The following is a 12,724-nucleotide window of genomic DNA, read 5'->3' as shown; positions in this document are numbered from 1 at the left end:
TTGTGAATAGTGCAGTGGGGGGGGGAAGGAGACAGTGTGCACAGGGCAGTGAGGGGGGGAAGGAGACAGTGTGCACAGGGCAGTGGGGGGGAGGACAGTGTGCACAGTGCAGTGAGGGGGGAAGGAGACAGTGTGCACCGGGCAGTGAGGAGGGGACAGTGTGTACATGGCAGTGAGGGGGGAGGACAGTGTGCACAGGGCAGTGAGGGGGGGAGGAGACAGTGTGCACTGGGCAGTGAGGGGGGGGGGGGGAGACAGTGTGCACAGGGCAGTGAGGGGGGCAAGGAGACAGTGTGCACAGGGCAGTGAGGAGGGGACAGTGTGTACAGGCCAGTGAGGGGGGAGGAGACAGTGTGCACAGTGCAGTGAGGGGGGAGGAGACAGTGTGCACAGGGCAGTGAGGGGGGGGACAGTGTGCACAGTGCAGTGAGGGGTGGAACATTGTGTACAGTGCAGTGGGGGGGAGGAGACAGTGTGCACAGGGCAGTGAGGGGGTGGGAGACAGTGTGTACAGTGCAGTGAAGGGGGAAGGAGACAGTGTGCACAGGGCAGTGAGGGGGGGGGGAAGGAGACAGTGTGCACAGGGCAGTGAGGAGGGGACAGTGTGTGTACAGGGCAGTGAGGGGGGGGGGGGGGACAGTGTGCACAGGGCAGTTAGGGGGGCAAGGAGACAGTGTGCACAGGGCAGTGGGGGGGGAAGGAGACAGTGTGCACAGGGCAGTGGAGGGGGAGGAGACAATGTGCACAGTGCAGTGAGGGGGGGAACATTGTGTGTAGTGCAGTGGGGGGGGAAGGAGACAGTGTGCACAGGGCAGTGAGGGGGGGAACGTTGTGAATAGTGCAGTGGGGGGGGAAGGAGACAGTGTGCACAGTGCAGTGAGGAGAGGACAGTGTGCACAGGGCAGTGAGGGGAGGACAGTGTGCACAGGGCAGTGAGGGCGGTAACATTGTGTACTGTGCTTTGGGGGGAGAGGGGACAGTGTGCACAGGGCAGTGGGGGGGGGACAGTGTGCACAGTGCAGTGAGGGGGGGTACATTGTGTATGGTGCAGTGGGGGGGGAAGGAGACAGTGTGCACAGGGCAGTGAGGGGGGGAACATTGTGAATAGTGCAGTGGGGGGGGAAGGAGACAGTGTGCACAGGGCAGTGGGTGGGAGGAGACAGTGTGCACAGGGCAGTGAGGGGGGGAAGGAGACAGTGTGCACAGGGCAGTGGGGGGGAGGACAGTGTGCACAGTGCAGTGAGGGGGGAAGGAGACAGTGTGCACCGGGCAGTGAGGAGGGGACAGTGTGTACATGGCAGTGAGGGGGGAGGACAGTGTGCACAGGGCAGTGAGGGGGGGAGGAGACAGTGTGCACAGGGCAGTGAGGGGGAGGAGACAGTGTGCACAGTGCAGTGAGGGGGGGAGGAGACAGTGTGCACAGGGCAGTGAGGGGGAGGAGACAGTGTGCACAGAGCAGTGAGCGGGGAAGGAGACAGTGTGCACAGAGCAGTGAGGGGGGAAGGAGACAGTGTGCACAGGGCAGTGAGGGGGGGGGACAGTGTGCACAGGGCAGTGAGGGGGGGGACAGTGTGCACAGTGCAGTGGGGGGGGAAGGAGACAGTGTGCACCGGGCAGTGGGGTGGGGGGGGGGAAGGAGACAGTGTGCACAGGGCAGTGATAGGGGACAGTGTGTGTACAGGGCAGTGAGGGGGTGGGAGACAGTGTGTACAGTGCAGTGAGGGGGGAAGGAGACAGTGTGCACAGGGTAGTGGGGGGGGAACATTGTGTACAGTGCAGTGGGGGGGGGAGACAGTGTGCACAGGGCAGTGAGGGGGACAGTGTGCACAGTGCAGTGAGGGGGGAAGGAGACAGTGTGCACAGGGCAGTGGGGGGGGGGGGGGGGGGGAAGGAGACTGTGCACTGGGCAGTGAGGAGGGGACAGTGTGTACAGGGCAGTGAGGGGGGGAACATTGTGTACAGGGCAGTGAGGGGGGGGGAACATTGTGTACAGTACAGTGGGGGGAAGCAGACAATGTGCACAGGGCAGTGAGGGGGTGTGGGGCAGTGAGGGGGTGTGAGACAGTGTGTACAGTGCAGTGGGGGGGGGGGAAGGAGACAGTGTGCACAGGGCAGTGAGGGGGGGACAATGTGCACAGTGCAGTGGGGGGGGACATTGTGTACAGTGCAGTGGGGGGGGAAGAGACAGTGTGCACAGGGCAGTGAGGGGGGGGAAGGAGACAATGTGCACAGGGCAGTGAGGGGGGGGACAATGTGCACAGGGCAGTGAGGGGGGGGACAATGTGCACAGGGCAGTGGAAGGGGGAAGGAGACAGTGTGCACTGGGCAGTTAGGAGGGGACAGTGTGCACAGGGCAGTGGGGGGGGGGGAGGAGACAGTGTGCACAGGGCAGTGAGGGGGAGGAGACAGTGTGCACAGGGCAGTGAGGGGGGGAACATTGTGTACAGTGCAGTGGGGGGGGGAGGAGACAGTGTGCACTGGGCAGTGAGGAGGGGGCAGTGTGTACAGGGCAGTGAGGGGGGGAACATTGTGTACAGGGCAGTGGGGGGGAGGAGACAGTGTGCACAAGGAAGTGAGCGGGGGAAGGAGACAGTGTGCACAGGGCAGTGAGGGGGGGGAAGGAGACAATGTGCACAGTGCAGTGAGGGGGGGGACAATGTGTACAGTGCAGTGGGGGGGGGAGGAGACAGTGTGCACTGGGCAGTGAGGAGGGGGCAGTGTGCACAGGGCAGTGAGGGGGGGAAGGAGACAGTGTGCACAGGGCAGTGAGGGGGGGAAGGAGACAGTGTGTACAGGGCAGTGAGGAGGGGACAGTGTGTGTACAGGGCAGTGGGGGGGCGAACAGTGCGCACAGGGCAGTGAGGGGGGGACATTGTGCACAGTGCAGTGAGAGGGGAAGGAGACAGTGTGCACTGGGCAGTGGGGGGGGGGGAGACAGTGTGCACCGGGCAGTGAGGAGGGGACAGTGTGTACAGGGCAGTGAGGAGGGGAGGAGACAGTGTGCACAGGGCAGTGTGGGGGGGGGAACAGTGTGCACAGTGCAGTGAGGGGTGGAACATTGTGTACTGTGCTTTGGGGGAGAGGAGACAGTGTGTACAGGGCAGGGAAGGGGAGGAGACAGTGTGCACAGGGCAGTGAGGGGGGAACAGTGCGCACAGGGCAATGAGGGGGGGGGAAGGAGACAGTGTGCACAGGGCAGTGTGGGGGGGGGGAACAGTGTGCACAGTGCAGTGAGGGGTGGAACATTGTGTACAGTGCAGTGGGGGGGGAGGAGACAGTGTGTACAGTGCAGTGGGGGGGAGGAGACAGTGTGCACAGGGCAGTGAGGGGGGGGGAAGGAGACAGTGTGCACAGGGCAGTGATAGGGGACAGTGTGCACAGTGCAGTGGGGGGCGGGGAGGAGACAGTGTGCACAGGGCAGTGGTGGGGGGGGGAAGGAGACAGTGTGCACAGGGCAGTGAGGGGGGGACAGTGTGCACAGGGCAGTGAGGGGGGGACAGTGTGTACAGTGCAGTGAGGGGGGAGGAGACAGTGTGCACAGGGCAGTGAGGGGGGGGGAAGGAGACAGTGTGCACAGGGCAGTGATAGGGGACAGTGTGCACAGGGCAGTGAGGGGGGCAAGGAGAAAGTGTGCACAGGGCAGTGGGGGGGGGGAGGAGACAGTGTGCACAGGGCAGTGGGGGGGAGGAGACAATGTGCACAGTGCAGTGGGGGGGGGACATTGTGTACAGTGCAGTGGGGGGGGAAGAGACAGTGTGCACAGGGCAGTGAGGGGGGGGAAGGAGACAATGTGCACAGGGCAGTGAGGGGGGGGACAATGTGCACAGGGCAGTGAGGGGGGGGACATTGTGTACAGTGCAGTGGGGGGGGGAAGAGACAGTGTGCACAGGGCAGTGGGGGGGGGGGAGGAGACAGTGTGCACAGGGCAGTGAGGGGGAGGAGACAGTGTGCACAGGGCAGTGAGGGGGGGAACATTGTGTACAGTGCAGTGGGGGGGGGGAGGAGACAGTGTGCACTGGGCAGTGAGGAGGGGGCAGTGTGTACAGGGCAGTGAGGGGGGGAACATTGTGTACAGGGCAGTGGGGGGGAGGAGACAGTGTGCACAAGGAAGTGAGCGGGGGAAGGAGACAGTGTGCACAGGGCAGTGAGGGGGGGGAAGGAGACAATGTGCACAGTGCAGTGAGGGGGGGGACAATGTGTACAGTGCAGTGGGGGGGGGAGGAGACAGTGTGCACTGGGCAGTGAGGAGGGGGCAGTGTGCACAGGGCAGTGAGGGGGGGAAGGAGACAGTGTGCACAGGGCAGTGAGGGGGGGAAGGAGACAGTGTGCACAGGGCAGTGAGGAGGGGACAGTGTGTGTACAGGGCAGTGGGGGGGCGAACAGTGCGCACAGGGCAGTGAGGGGGGGACATTGTGCACAGTGCAGTGAGAGGGGAAGGAGACAGTGTGCACTGGGCAGTGAGGGGGGGGGAGACAGTGTGCACCGGGCAGTGAGGAGGGGACAGTGTGTACAGGCCAGTGAGGGGGAGGAGACAGTGTGCACAGGGCAGTGAGGAGGGGAGGAGACAGTGTGCACAGGGCAGTGTGGGGGGGGGAACAGTGTGCACAGTGCAGTGAGGGGTGGAACATTGTGTACTGTGCTTTGGGGGAGAGGAGACAGTGTGTACAGGGCAGGGAAGGGGAGGAGACAGTGTGCACAGGGCAGTGAGGGGGGAACAGTGCGCACAGGGCAATGAGGGGGGGGGAAGGAGACAGTGTGCACAGGGCAGTGTGGGGGGGGGAACAGTGTGCACAGTGCAGTGAGGGGTGGAACATTGTGTACAGTGCAGTGGGGGGGGAGGAGACAGTGTGTACAGTGCAGTGGGGGGGAGGAGACAGTGTGCACAGGGCAGTGAGGGGGGGGGAAGGAGACAGTGTGCACAGGGCAGTGATAGGGGACAGTGTGCACAGTGCAGTGGGGGGGCGGGGAGGAGACAGTGTGCACAGGGCAGTGGTGGGGGGGGGAAGGAGACAGTGTGCACAGGGCAGTGAGGGGGGGACAGTGTGTACAGTGCAGTGAGGGGGGAGGAGACAGTGTGCACAGGGCAGTGAGGGTGGGGGAAGGAGACAGTGTGCACAGGGCAGTGATAGGGGACAGTGTGCACAGGGCAGTGAGGGGGGAAGGAAACAGTGTGCACAGGGCAGTGAGGGGGGCAAGGAGAAAGTGTGCACAGGGCAGTGGGGGGGGGGGAGGAGACAGTGTGCACAGGGCAGTGGGGGGGAGGAGACAATGTGCACAGGGCAGTGGGGGGGGGAAGGAGACAGTGTGCACAGGGCAGTGGGGGGTGGGAGGAGACAGTGTGCACAGGGCAGTGAGGGGGGGAAGGAGACAGTGTGCACAGGGCAATGAGGGGGGGGACAGTGTGAACAGGGCAGTGAGGGGGGGGAAGGAGACAGTGTGCACAGGGCAGTGAGGGGGGGAAGGAGACAGTGTGCACAGGGCAGTGAGGGGGGGGAAGGAGACAGTGTGCACAGGGCAGTGAGGGGGGGAAGGAGACAGTGTGCACAGGGCAATGAGGGGGGGGACAGTGTGAACAGGGCAGTGAGGGGGGGGAAGGAGACAGTGTGCACAGGGCAGTGAGGGGGGGAAGGAGACAGTGTGCACAGGGCAGTGAGGGGGGGGAGGAGACAGTGTGCATAGGGCAGAGAGGGGAGGAAGGAGACAGTGTGCACAGTGCAGTGAGGGGGGGGACAGTGTGTACAGTGCAGTGAGGGGGGGGAGGAGACTGTGCACAGGGCAGTGAGGGGTGGTGTGGGAGAGATGGAGACAGCGTACTGAGGAGAGGGACTTGGCTGTGTCCTGGGCCGGTACCAGTTCTTGAGGCCACTGTAGATCAGGGAGGTGCTTGCGGAGAAAGTCCATGCCTTCTCTCTCACTCCACCCCTGGTGCAGGCTCACCGCAGCCCAGGCTCCAGGCACTGGAGATTATTCCATTGTCTTTGCTGGCTCCGAGTGGAGTGAGCTGATACCTGCACCACCCTGAGAGGGTGAGGAGACCATGCTCATGAGATTATGGGTCACACTCTCTCCTTGCCACCCATCCATCCACCACGTGGAAAGGTTGAGGAAGTTTACTTATTGCGGATAGGGACAAAACAGTGAGCCTTGTTGTCAGTGAAGGTCACTTGACTTACTTGATCAGATTAAAACATTGAATTGCATTCATGTTAAATATCTACAGATTGACACACATGCTATTTCCCTGTAGCTCACTGGTGTGTGTTTCATTACATCAAGCAGTTGGAATTTATTACTGCAATGTTGTAGATTGGGAATTGCATTTTGAATCCAAGTTTGAGAGAAGACACCACGCAACGTGAAGATATGTCCTGAGTTCAAACCGAAACAGATATTGCTAAAAGAAACTCGGCAGGTCTGGCAATATCTCTGAAGAGAGGTCTGAAGGAGGATCACTGGACCAGAAATATTTACTGCTTCTCTCTCCAGAGATGTTGCCAGACCTGCGGTTTCTCCAGCAATTTTTATTTTTGATTCAGATTTCAATAGCCTCAATAAAATCTTGAAAATAGATCCAGAAAATTGTTTTGATCCTTGATTTTGACCCAGTGACACTGAAGGAACGGCAATATATTTCCAAGTCAGGAATGTGAGTGGCTCAGAGGGGAACTTGCAAAGGGTGGTGTTCCCAGGTATCTGCTGCCCTTCTCCTTCCAGAAGGAAGTGGTCATGGGTTTGAAAGGTGCTGACTAAGGAGCTTAGTGAATTGTTGTAGTGCACGTTGTACACTGTAGGTATGCTGCCTTTGTGCATTGGTGGTGGAGGGGGTAAATGTCAAACATAGTGGTTGGGGAGACTATGAAATAGATATAAAGCCTGACTGCAGAGGCCCCAATCTACATCCAGGAATAGACAGACACCAAGGAATTACTTAGACCACATTCCTGATGAAGGGATTATGCTCGAAACGTCAATTCTCCTGCTCCTCAGACACTGCCTGATTGGCTGTGCTTTTCCAGCACCACACTCTTGGACTAAAGAGTGAGGACAAATATCCAGGAAACAAAAACAGTCTTACAGAAACTTAAGGAGGTAAAATGTGACAAATCCCCAGGACTTGATAGTCAACAGCATGAGATGCTCAAAAGAAATTGCTGCAGAGATATCAATACAATGATTATTGTCTTGAAATCTTTAATGCATTCTAGAATGGAGTCAGCAAACAGACACAAAAATGTAACAATGCTCAAGGAGAGAGAGAGAGACTAAAGAGAGAAAAAGAGAGGAGACACAGAAAAGAGAGGGGAAAAAAGTGAAGAGAGAAAAAGAGGAAAAAAAGGGAGGAGAGAGAAGAAAGAGAGAAAAAAAGGCAAGACAAAGAAAAACAGGGAACTACATGTCAGTTAGCCTTATGTCAGTGGTCAGGAAATTGGGAGAAGTTAAGGATGTTTTAAAGATGCAGGTACAAATTGAAAGCCTGATTAGAATAAATCAATACAGCTTTGCAAAGGGAAATCCTATTTGATAAATCTGGGGATTTTAGAGCATGTAACTACCGAAGTAGATAAAGGGAAACGAGCAGGTGCAGTTGACCTGGATGTTCGAAAGGCTACCCAAGATAAAGGGTTCATGGAGTTGGGTTATATATTAGTGAGGATTTGCTAACTAATGGAGAACAGAATGAGTACAAAGGGGCAGGCTGTGACGATTCGAGGTCTGTAAGGGTCAGGGCTAGGGCCTCAGCTGTTTACAATCTACATTAATGATTTTGACAAAGAGGCACAGTAACATATTTAGGCTTTCTGAATATACAAAGCTCTGAGGAGGACACAGAGGCCGGAAATCAATATAGACAATTGATATAGGTCACAAAATGGACAATGGCATCTAATGTTGGGAAGTGAAAAATTATTGATTTTGGGAGTAAGAACAGAAAAATACGTTTAAATTTTAAAGGTATGAAACTGATAAAAGCTGATATTCAGAGGGATTTGAATGGACCTCAGCTACAAATGGTGCTGAGCGCTGATGTTTGCAAAATGTACTGATGAAGCAGCTGAAGATGGTTGGGCCAAGGGGCGACACGGTGGCTCAGTGGTTAGCACTGCTGCCTCATAGCACCAGGGACCCCGGTTCAATTCCAGCCTCGGGTGGAGTTTGCACATTCTCCCTGTGTCTGCGTGGGTTTCCTCTAGGTGCTCCGGTTTCCTCCCACAGTCGAAAGATGTGCAGGTTAGGTGAATTGGCCATGCTAAATTGTCTCATAGTGTGAGCTGCATTAGTCAGAGGGAAATGGATCTGGGTGGGTTGCTCTTCAGGGGGTCGGTGTGGACTTGTTGGGCCGAAGGGCCTGTTTCCATACTGTCGGGAATCTAATCAAAAAAGGATATTACTCTGAGGGACTCCTACAGAGATGTCCTGGAGCTGAGATAACTGACCTCCAGCAACTAAACTATCTTCCTATCCGCCAGGTATGACTCCAACCAGCAGAGCGTTTACCCCCTGATTTTAGTTTGTCACTCTTCCTCAAGGATGGCTTTGGTGGCCAGAACTGGACACAATCTTCCAGCTGAGGCCTGGCCAGTACATTCAAAGTAGGAGTGAAGCAGTGGGAGTGGGTAGACAATATATTTTATTACTCGCAGCAATGAGTAACAAATTCAAACTGAAAGGGTTCCAAACGCAGAGTGCTTTGATCCTCGTGAAGGTCTGAGAGACACCCGACTGGATACAGCTGATGTGGAGAAAGTCAGGGCAGAACCTGACCCTTTGACACTTACACCTCCGAGGATCTAGAAATGCCCAAAGACAGTCTGCCCTCAGCAACCAAAGGGCAGTTACTGAAAGCAGAAACTCTTTGGAGGATGAACAGAATATCAGACAACAACTATAGAGAATTCCATTAGAAGACGGGATCCTCACAACTGGCATTCAGACAATATTCAGAACACAACAAGCATTCAGCTGTTACTGATCAAAAATTAATATAAGCTAACCTGTCAAATTACACTGTGGATAATTCAGTTCCAAAAGACCCAAAATGGTCCCAGGAACATAAGCTTTCATCCTGCAGACGGTGAGACGCTTTAACGTAGACAGGGAATGTTTACAATTATCAGCAATGCTCAATCTAACAAAACAGATAAAGTTTCATTTATACAAAAATAGATTTCTGTAGACATTTTTCTTTTTTTGGATTTTCTGGAAGAGTTTTTGTAGTGTCAACACAGACCAATCACCATCATTTCACAAAACACATTCAGCACACAGATCGGCAGTGGCCTGTTGGATGGCTCCATTCACTGGGACAAAACAACAGGAGGAAGGGCTGACCGAGGGCAGGGCAGGAGACAGAGGGCAGGGGAGTCAGGGTGCACAGGTGAGGGGGGGAGGACAGAATGTAAAGGATGCCTGTGTTGTGTCAGTACTTAGTCACACTGACTCCACACCATCCTCTTGCTGTGTCACCATGTGTCGAGTGTTTGGGTAAGAAGGTTACCATTCAAAGAATAATTTTCTGTGCTTACCAACTGTTAGCAAATGTAATTTCTAATTTTCCTTTTTTGTACAAAATTGCTGTACATAAAATATTCAAATTTCAGATTAAAAATTAGGTCTCGAAGAAAAACAACTGAATGAGTCGGGCAGGGGTCTACCGGTGTAAGAACGGGAAGGTAACAGCTCAGTAGAAACGTGGGTGAGGGGAGGGGGCCGGGTAGGGAGGGGAAAGGGGGCCAGGTAGGGAGAGGAGAGGGGGCCGGGTATGGAGGGGGCAGGGGGAGAGGGCCGGGTACAGAAGGGCAGGGGGTAGAGGGCCGGGTACAGACGGGCAGGGGGCCGGGTACCGAGGGGGGAGGGGGCCAGGTGCCAGGTACGGAGGGGGGAGGGGGCCAGGTACAGAGGGGGGAAGGGGGAGGGGGCCGGGTACGGAGGGGGCAGGGGGCTGGGTACGGAGGGGGCAGGGGGCTGGGTACGGAGGGGGGAGGGGGCCGGGAGCCGGGTACGGAGGGGGGAGGGGGGAGGGGGCCGGGTACAGAAGGGGGAGGGGGCCGGGTACGGAGGGGGCCAGATACGGAGGGGGGGGAGGGGGCAGGGGGTCGGGTAGGGAGAGGGGAGGGGGCCAGGTGTGGAGGGGGGTGGGGGCCGAGTAGGGAGGGGGCCGGGTAGGGAAGGGGGAGGGGACCGGGTACGGAGGGGGCAGGGGGCCGGGTACGGAGGGGGGAGGGGGTCAGGAAGGGAGATGGGAGGGGGCTGGGTAGGGAGGGGGGAGGGTAGGGAGGGGGGTTTGGGCGGGGTACAGAGTGGGGAGGGGGCTGGGTATATCCTGACAGATAGTGAGATTTAAACTCAAGTGATCCAAGTCTTTAAAGAACCGACATCAGGGTCACACAGAGTAAATATGTCAGAGGGAATGCTCCCTGTGTAATGATGAAATCCTCAGACTGTGAAACCAATGGCTGGGGATTGGAAAATACAGGGAGACAGGAGCAGCTTTGTAAAGGGCATCCAGTTAAAGGAGGTGTGATAGTGCTGAAAGATTGCACACATCATGATACCACATTGACCTTTGGTCATGTGTTGGTGCACATCAAAGACGTGTGTTCTGAGATGAAACGTAAGGATAGCTATCAGCTGAAGGGGAGAGAGGGAATCACAGAAGGTAACAGCAAAGGAGGAAAGACACACCTCAGGCAGTTTTTACAGCTGCTGACAAGAGGAAGGGTTGTCTGGTTACCTGAGTAACACAAAACTGAGCATATACCTCACACTGACTGGACAGTGGAGCCGTTACCACAACATCATCTTAAAGTTGTGAATAAGACAAGCCAACCCAAGGTGCAGGTTAAACCAGTACCGTCTTTCCCCACATTTCCTCATGTGCAGGGCTGCTGGGAAAGTACGGGAATTTCAGAGCTCTCCTTTGAATCAGTGCGAGCTGTATTCCAGAAGTTTCAGAAACTGGAGCATGGCGGGGGTGGGGGTATGAGAGCTCAGGGAGACTGTTAGTGTACAGGGTGGGAGGGCTTAATTTGTTAGTGTGTTTGAGGGGATCAGCAGCAATCAGGCCAGGCATAAACTAAACTTCTCAGCTTCCAGACCAAAACCTGCCTTCTGGCATCTCAGCATCATGACCCAAATTTACTGATCACCGGTTATTAATGAAAGCATTCATCAGCAGCAAACAATCTTCAGGAGTTGAGCTTTGTACACATCCAATCCTGAGCTGAGAGGAAGGGACAGCAAGACACACAAACAGCGGGAGGAGAGGGAAGGGGGAATGTGACCAGGCAGGAGTCAGCATCTCTCCAACTGCGGCAGTGCTGGCATGACCAATACAAAGTCGAGTGATATAAAGAAGTGCAATTAGCTGCCACTCCTGCCGAGGTTTCAATAAAATCAAACCTCTTATTGCTAGGAAACATATAAAAGAACGATGAACAAATACTGGACGTACTGCATTAAAAATCGATTTGGTAGACCAGGTGTGAGAGTTACAGTCATGAATGTGAAAGACAAGTCTCTCTGGTTCTCTGAGGAGTTGCATCAGTGCCCACCTTGAGGGAGTTCAGTCAGCTGCAACACAATCAGCAAGTGGCACAATACAACAGGAAGCCAAGTCCCTTCTTGTTTCACACACAGTACCTGCCAGAGGAAGTTTTAGATCAGGAAGAGAGACTGTCTGAAAGTTTCTGTTTTGCAGAGTCCAAACCTCCAGCGTTGACGAATTCAGATGGACAGGACAAACCCGTCACCATTAACCACACACATACAAACCAAGTAGAGGAGATGGGAGCGAGAGTGAAGCAGCCTTGAGCACTCTCAAGGTGAGTGATTCTCACATACACTTATGCAAAGACACCTCAACCTATCTTAAGGTGTGATACATCACAGAACCCAGTGACAGAGTAGATATAAACAGGACAGAAAGGTATTCCGTTGTCATCTGATCACAACAAAGTTAATAATTATTGGGCTTTGAGGAGATGCTGTAAATGTAGAGAGGAGGCCGATGATCTTCAGATCAGCTCCAAGAAATGGATGGCAGTCTGTGCTGGGGAGCGATCTTTTCCACAGCTACTGCAGAGTTAGGTGATTTGATGAGGAGCTTCCAGCATCTCCATGAGGAAAGTGTCAATTGGGGTGTCCCCAATCAGCTTGAAGAAGAACAGATGTTCGAGACACTTCAGTCCAATAGAGCGAAGGGCTGGCAGGCGGAGGAGGAGCTTAGCAAACCTGCATGAGAACGGGGGGAGAGTGTCCCAGTGAACACCATCACATCATCCAACAAAAACATCACAGACACAGCCTGACAGTCACACACAGGACTAGCAGCATCCAATGCTGCTTGGGGAGAACTTATACCAGGAATCAGGTGGGAGCTGTACCAGAGTGAGAGTCAGTGTGTGGGAGTGTACCCCAGTGAGAGTCAGTGTGTGGGAGTGTACCCCAGTGAGAGTCAGTGTGTGTGGGACTGTACCCCAGTGAGAGTCAGTGTGTGTGGGAGCTGTACCCCAGTGAGAGTCAGTGTGTGTGGGAGCTGTACCCCAGTGAGAGTCAGTGTGTGTGTGTGTGGGAGCCGTACCCCAGTGAGAGTCAGAGTGTGTGGGAGCTGTACCCCAGTGAGAGTCATTGTGTGTGGGACTGTACCCCAGTGAGAGTCAGTGTGTGTGGGAGCTGTACCCCAGTGAGAGTCAGTGTGTGTGGGAGCTGTACCCCAGTGAGAGTC

The 12,724-nt window shown here is 55.3% G+C and overlaps 1 protein-coding gene across 10 annotated transcripts in view; it reads right to left on the bottom strand.

Moving 5' to 3' along the window:
* Positions 1 to 10,174: 10,174 nt before the first annotated feature.
* LOC122548536 (retinoic acid receptor RXR-alpha-A) overlaps positions 10,175 to 12,724 on the bottom strand; it is a 106,557-nt gene continuing 104,007 nt past the window's right edge. For 9 of the 10 annotated variants that reach the window (XM_087998134.1, XM_087998141.1, XM_087998138.1 and 6 more), the window contains one exon: positions 10,176 to 12,231. In XM_087998134.1, the coding sequence (XP_087854260.1) occupies positions 12,084 to 12,231 (148 nt within the window). In that variant the 3' untranslated portion in view covers positions 10,176 to 12,083. Of the gene's footprint in view, positions 12,232 to 12,724 lie in introns of all 10 variants that reach the window. The other variant, XM_087998142.1, reaches the window with a different exon arrangement.

The sequence above is a fragment of the Chiloscyllium plagiosum genome, unplaced genomic scaffold (genome assembly GCF_037043375.1).
Source record: "Chiloscyllium plagiosum isolate Xiang-an unplaced genomic scaffold, Cpla_swu_hap1 HiC_scaffold_21, whole genome shotgun sequence".
In the NCBI taxonomy this organism is placed as follows: domain Eukaryota; kingdom Metazoa; phylum Chordata; class Chondrichthyes; order Orectolobiformes; family Hemiscylliidae; genus Chiloscyllium; species Chiloscyllium plagiosum.
This window is presented reverse-complemented; position numbering and strand designations above follow the sequence as displayed.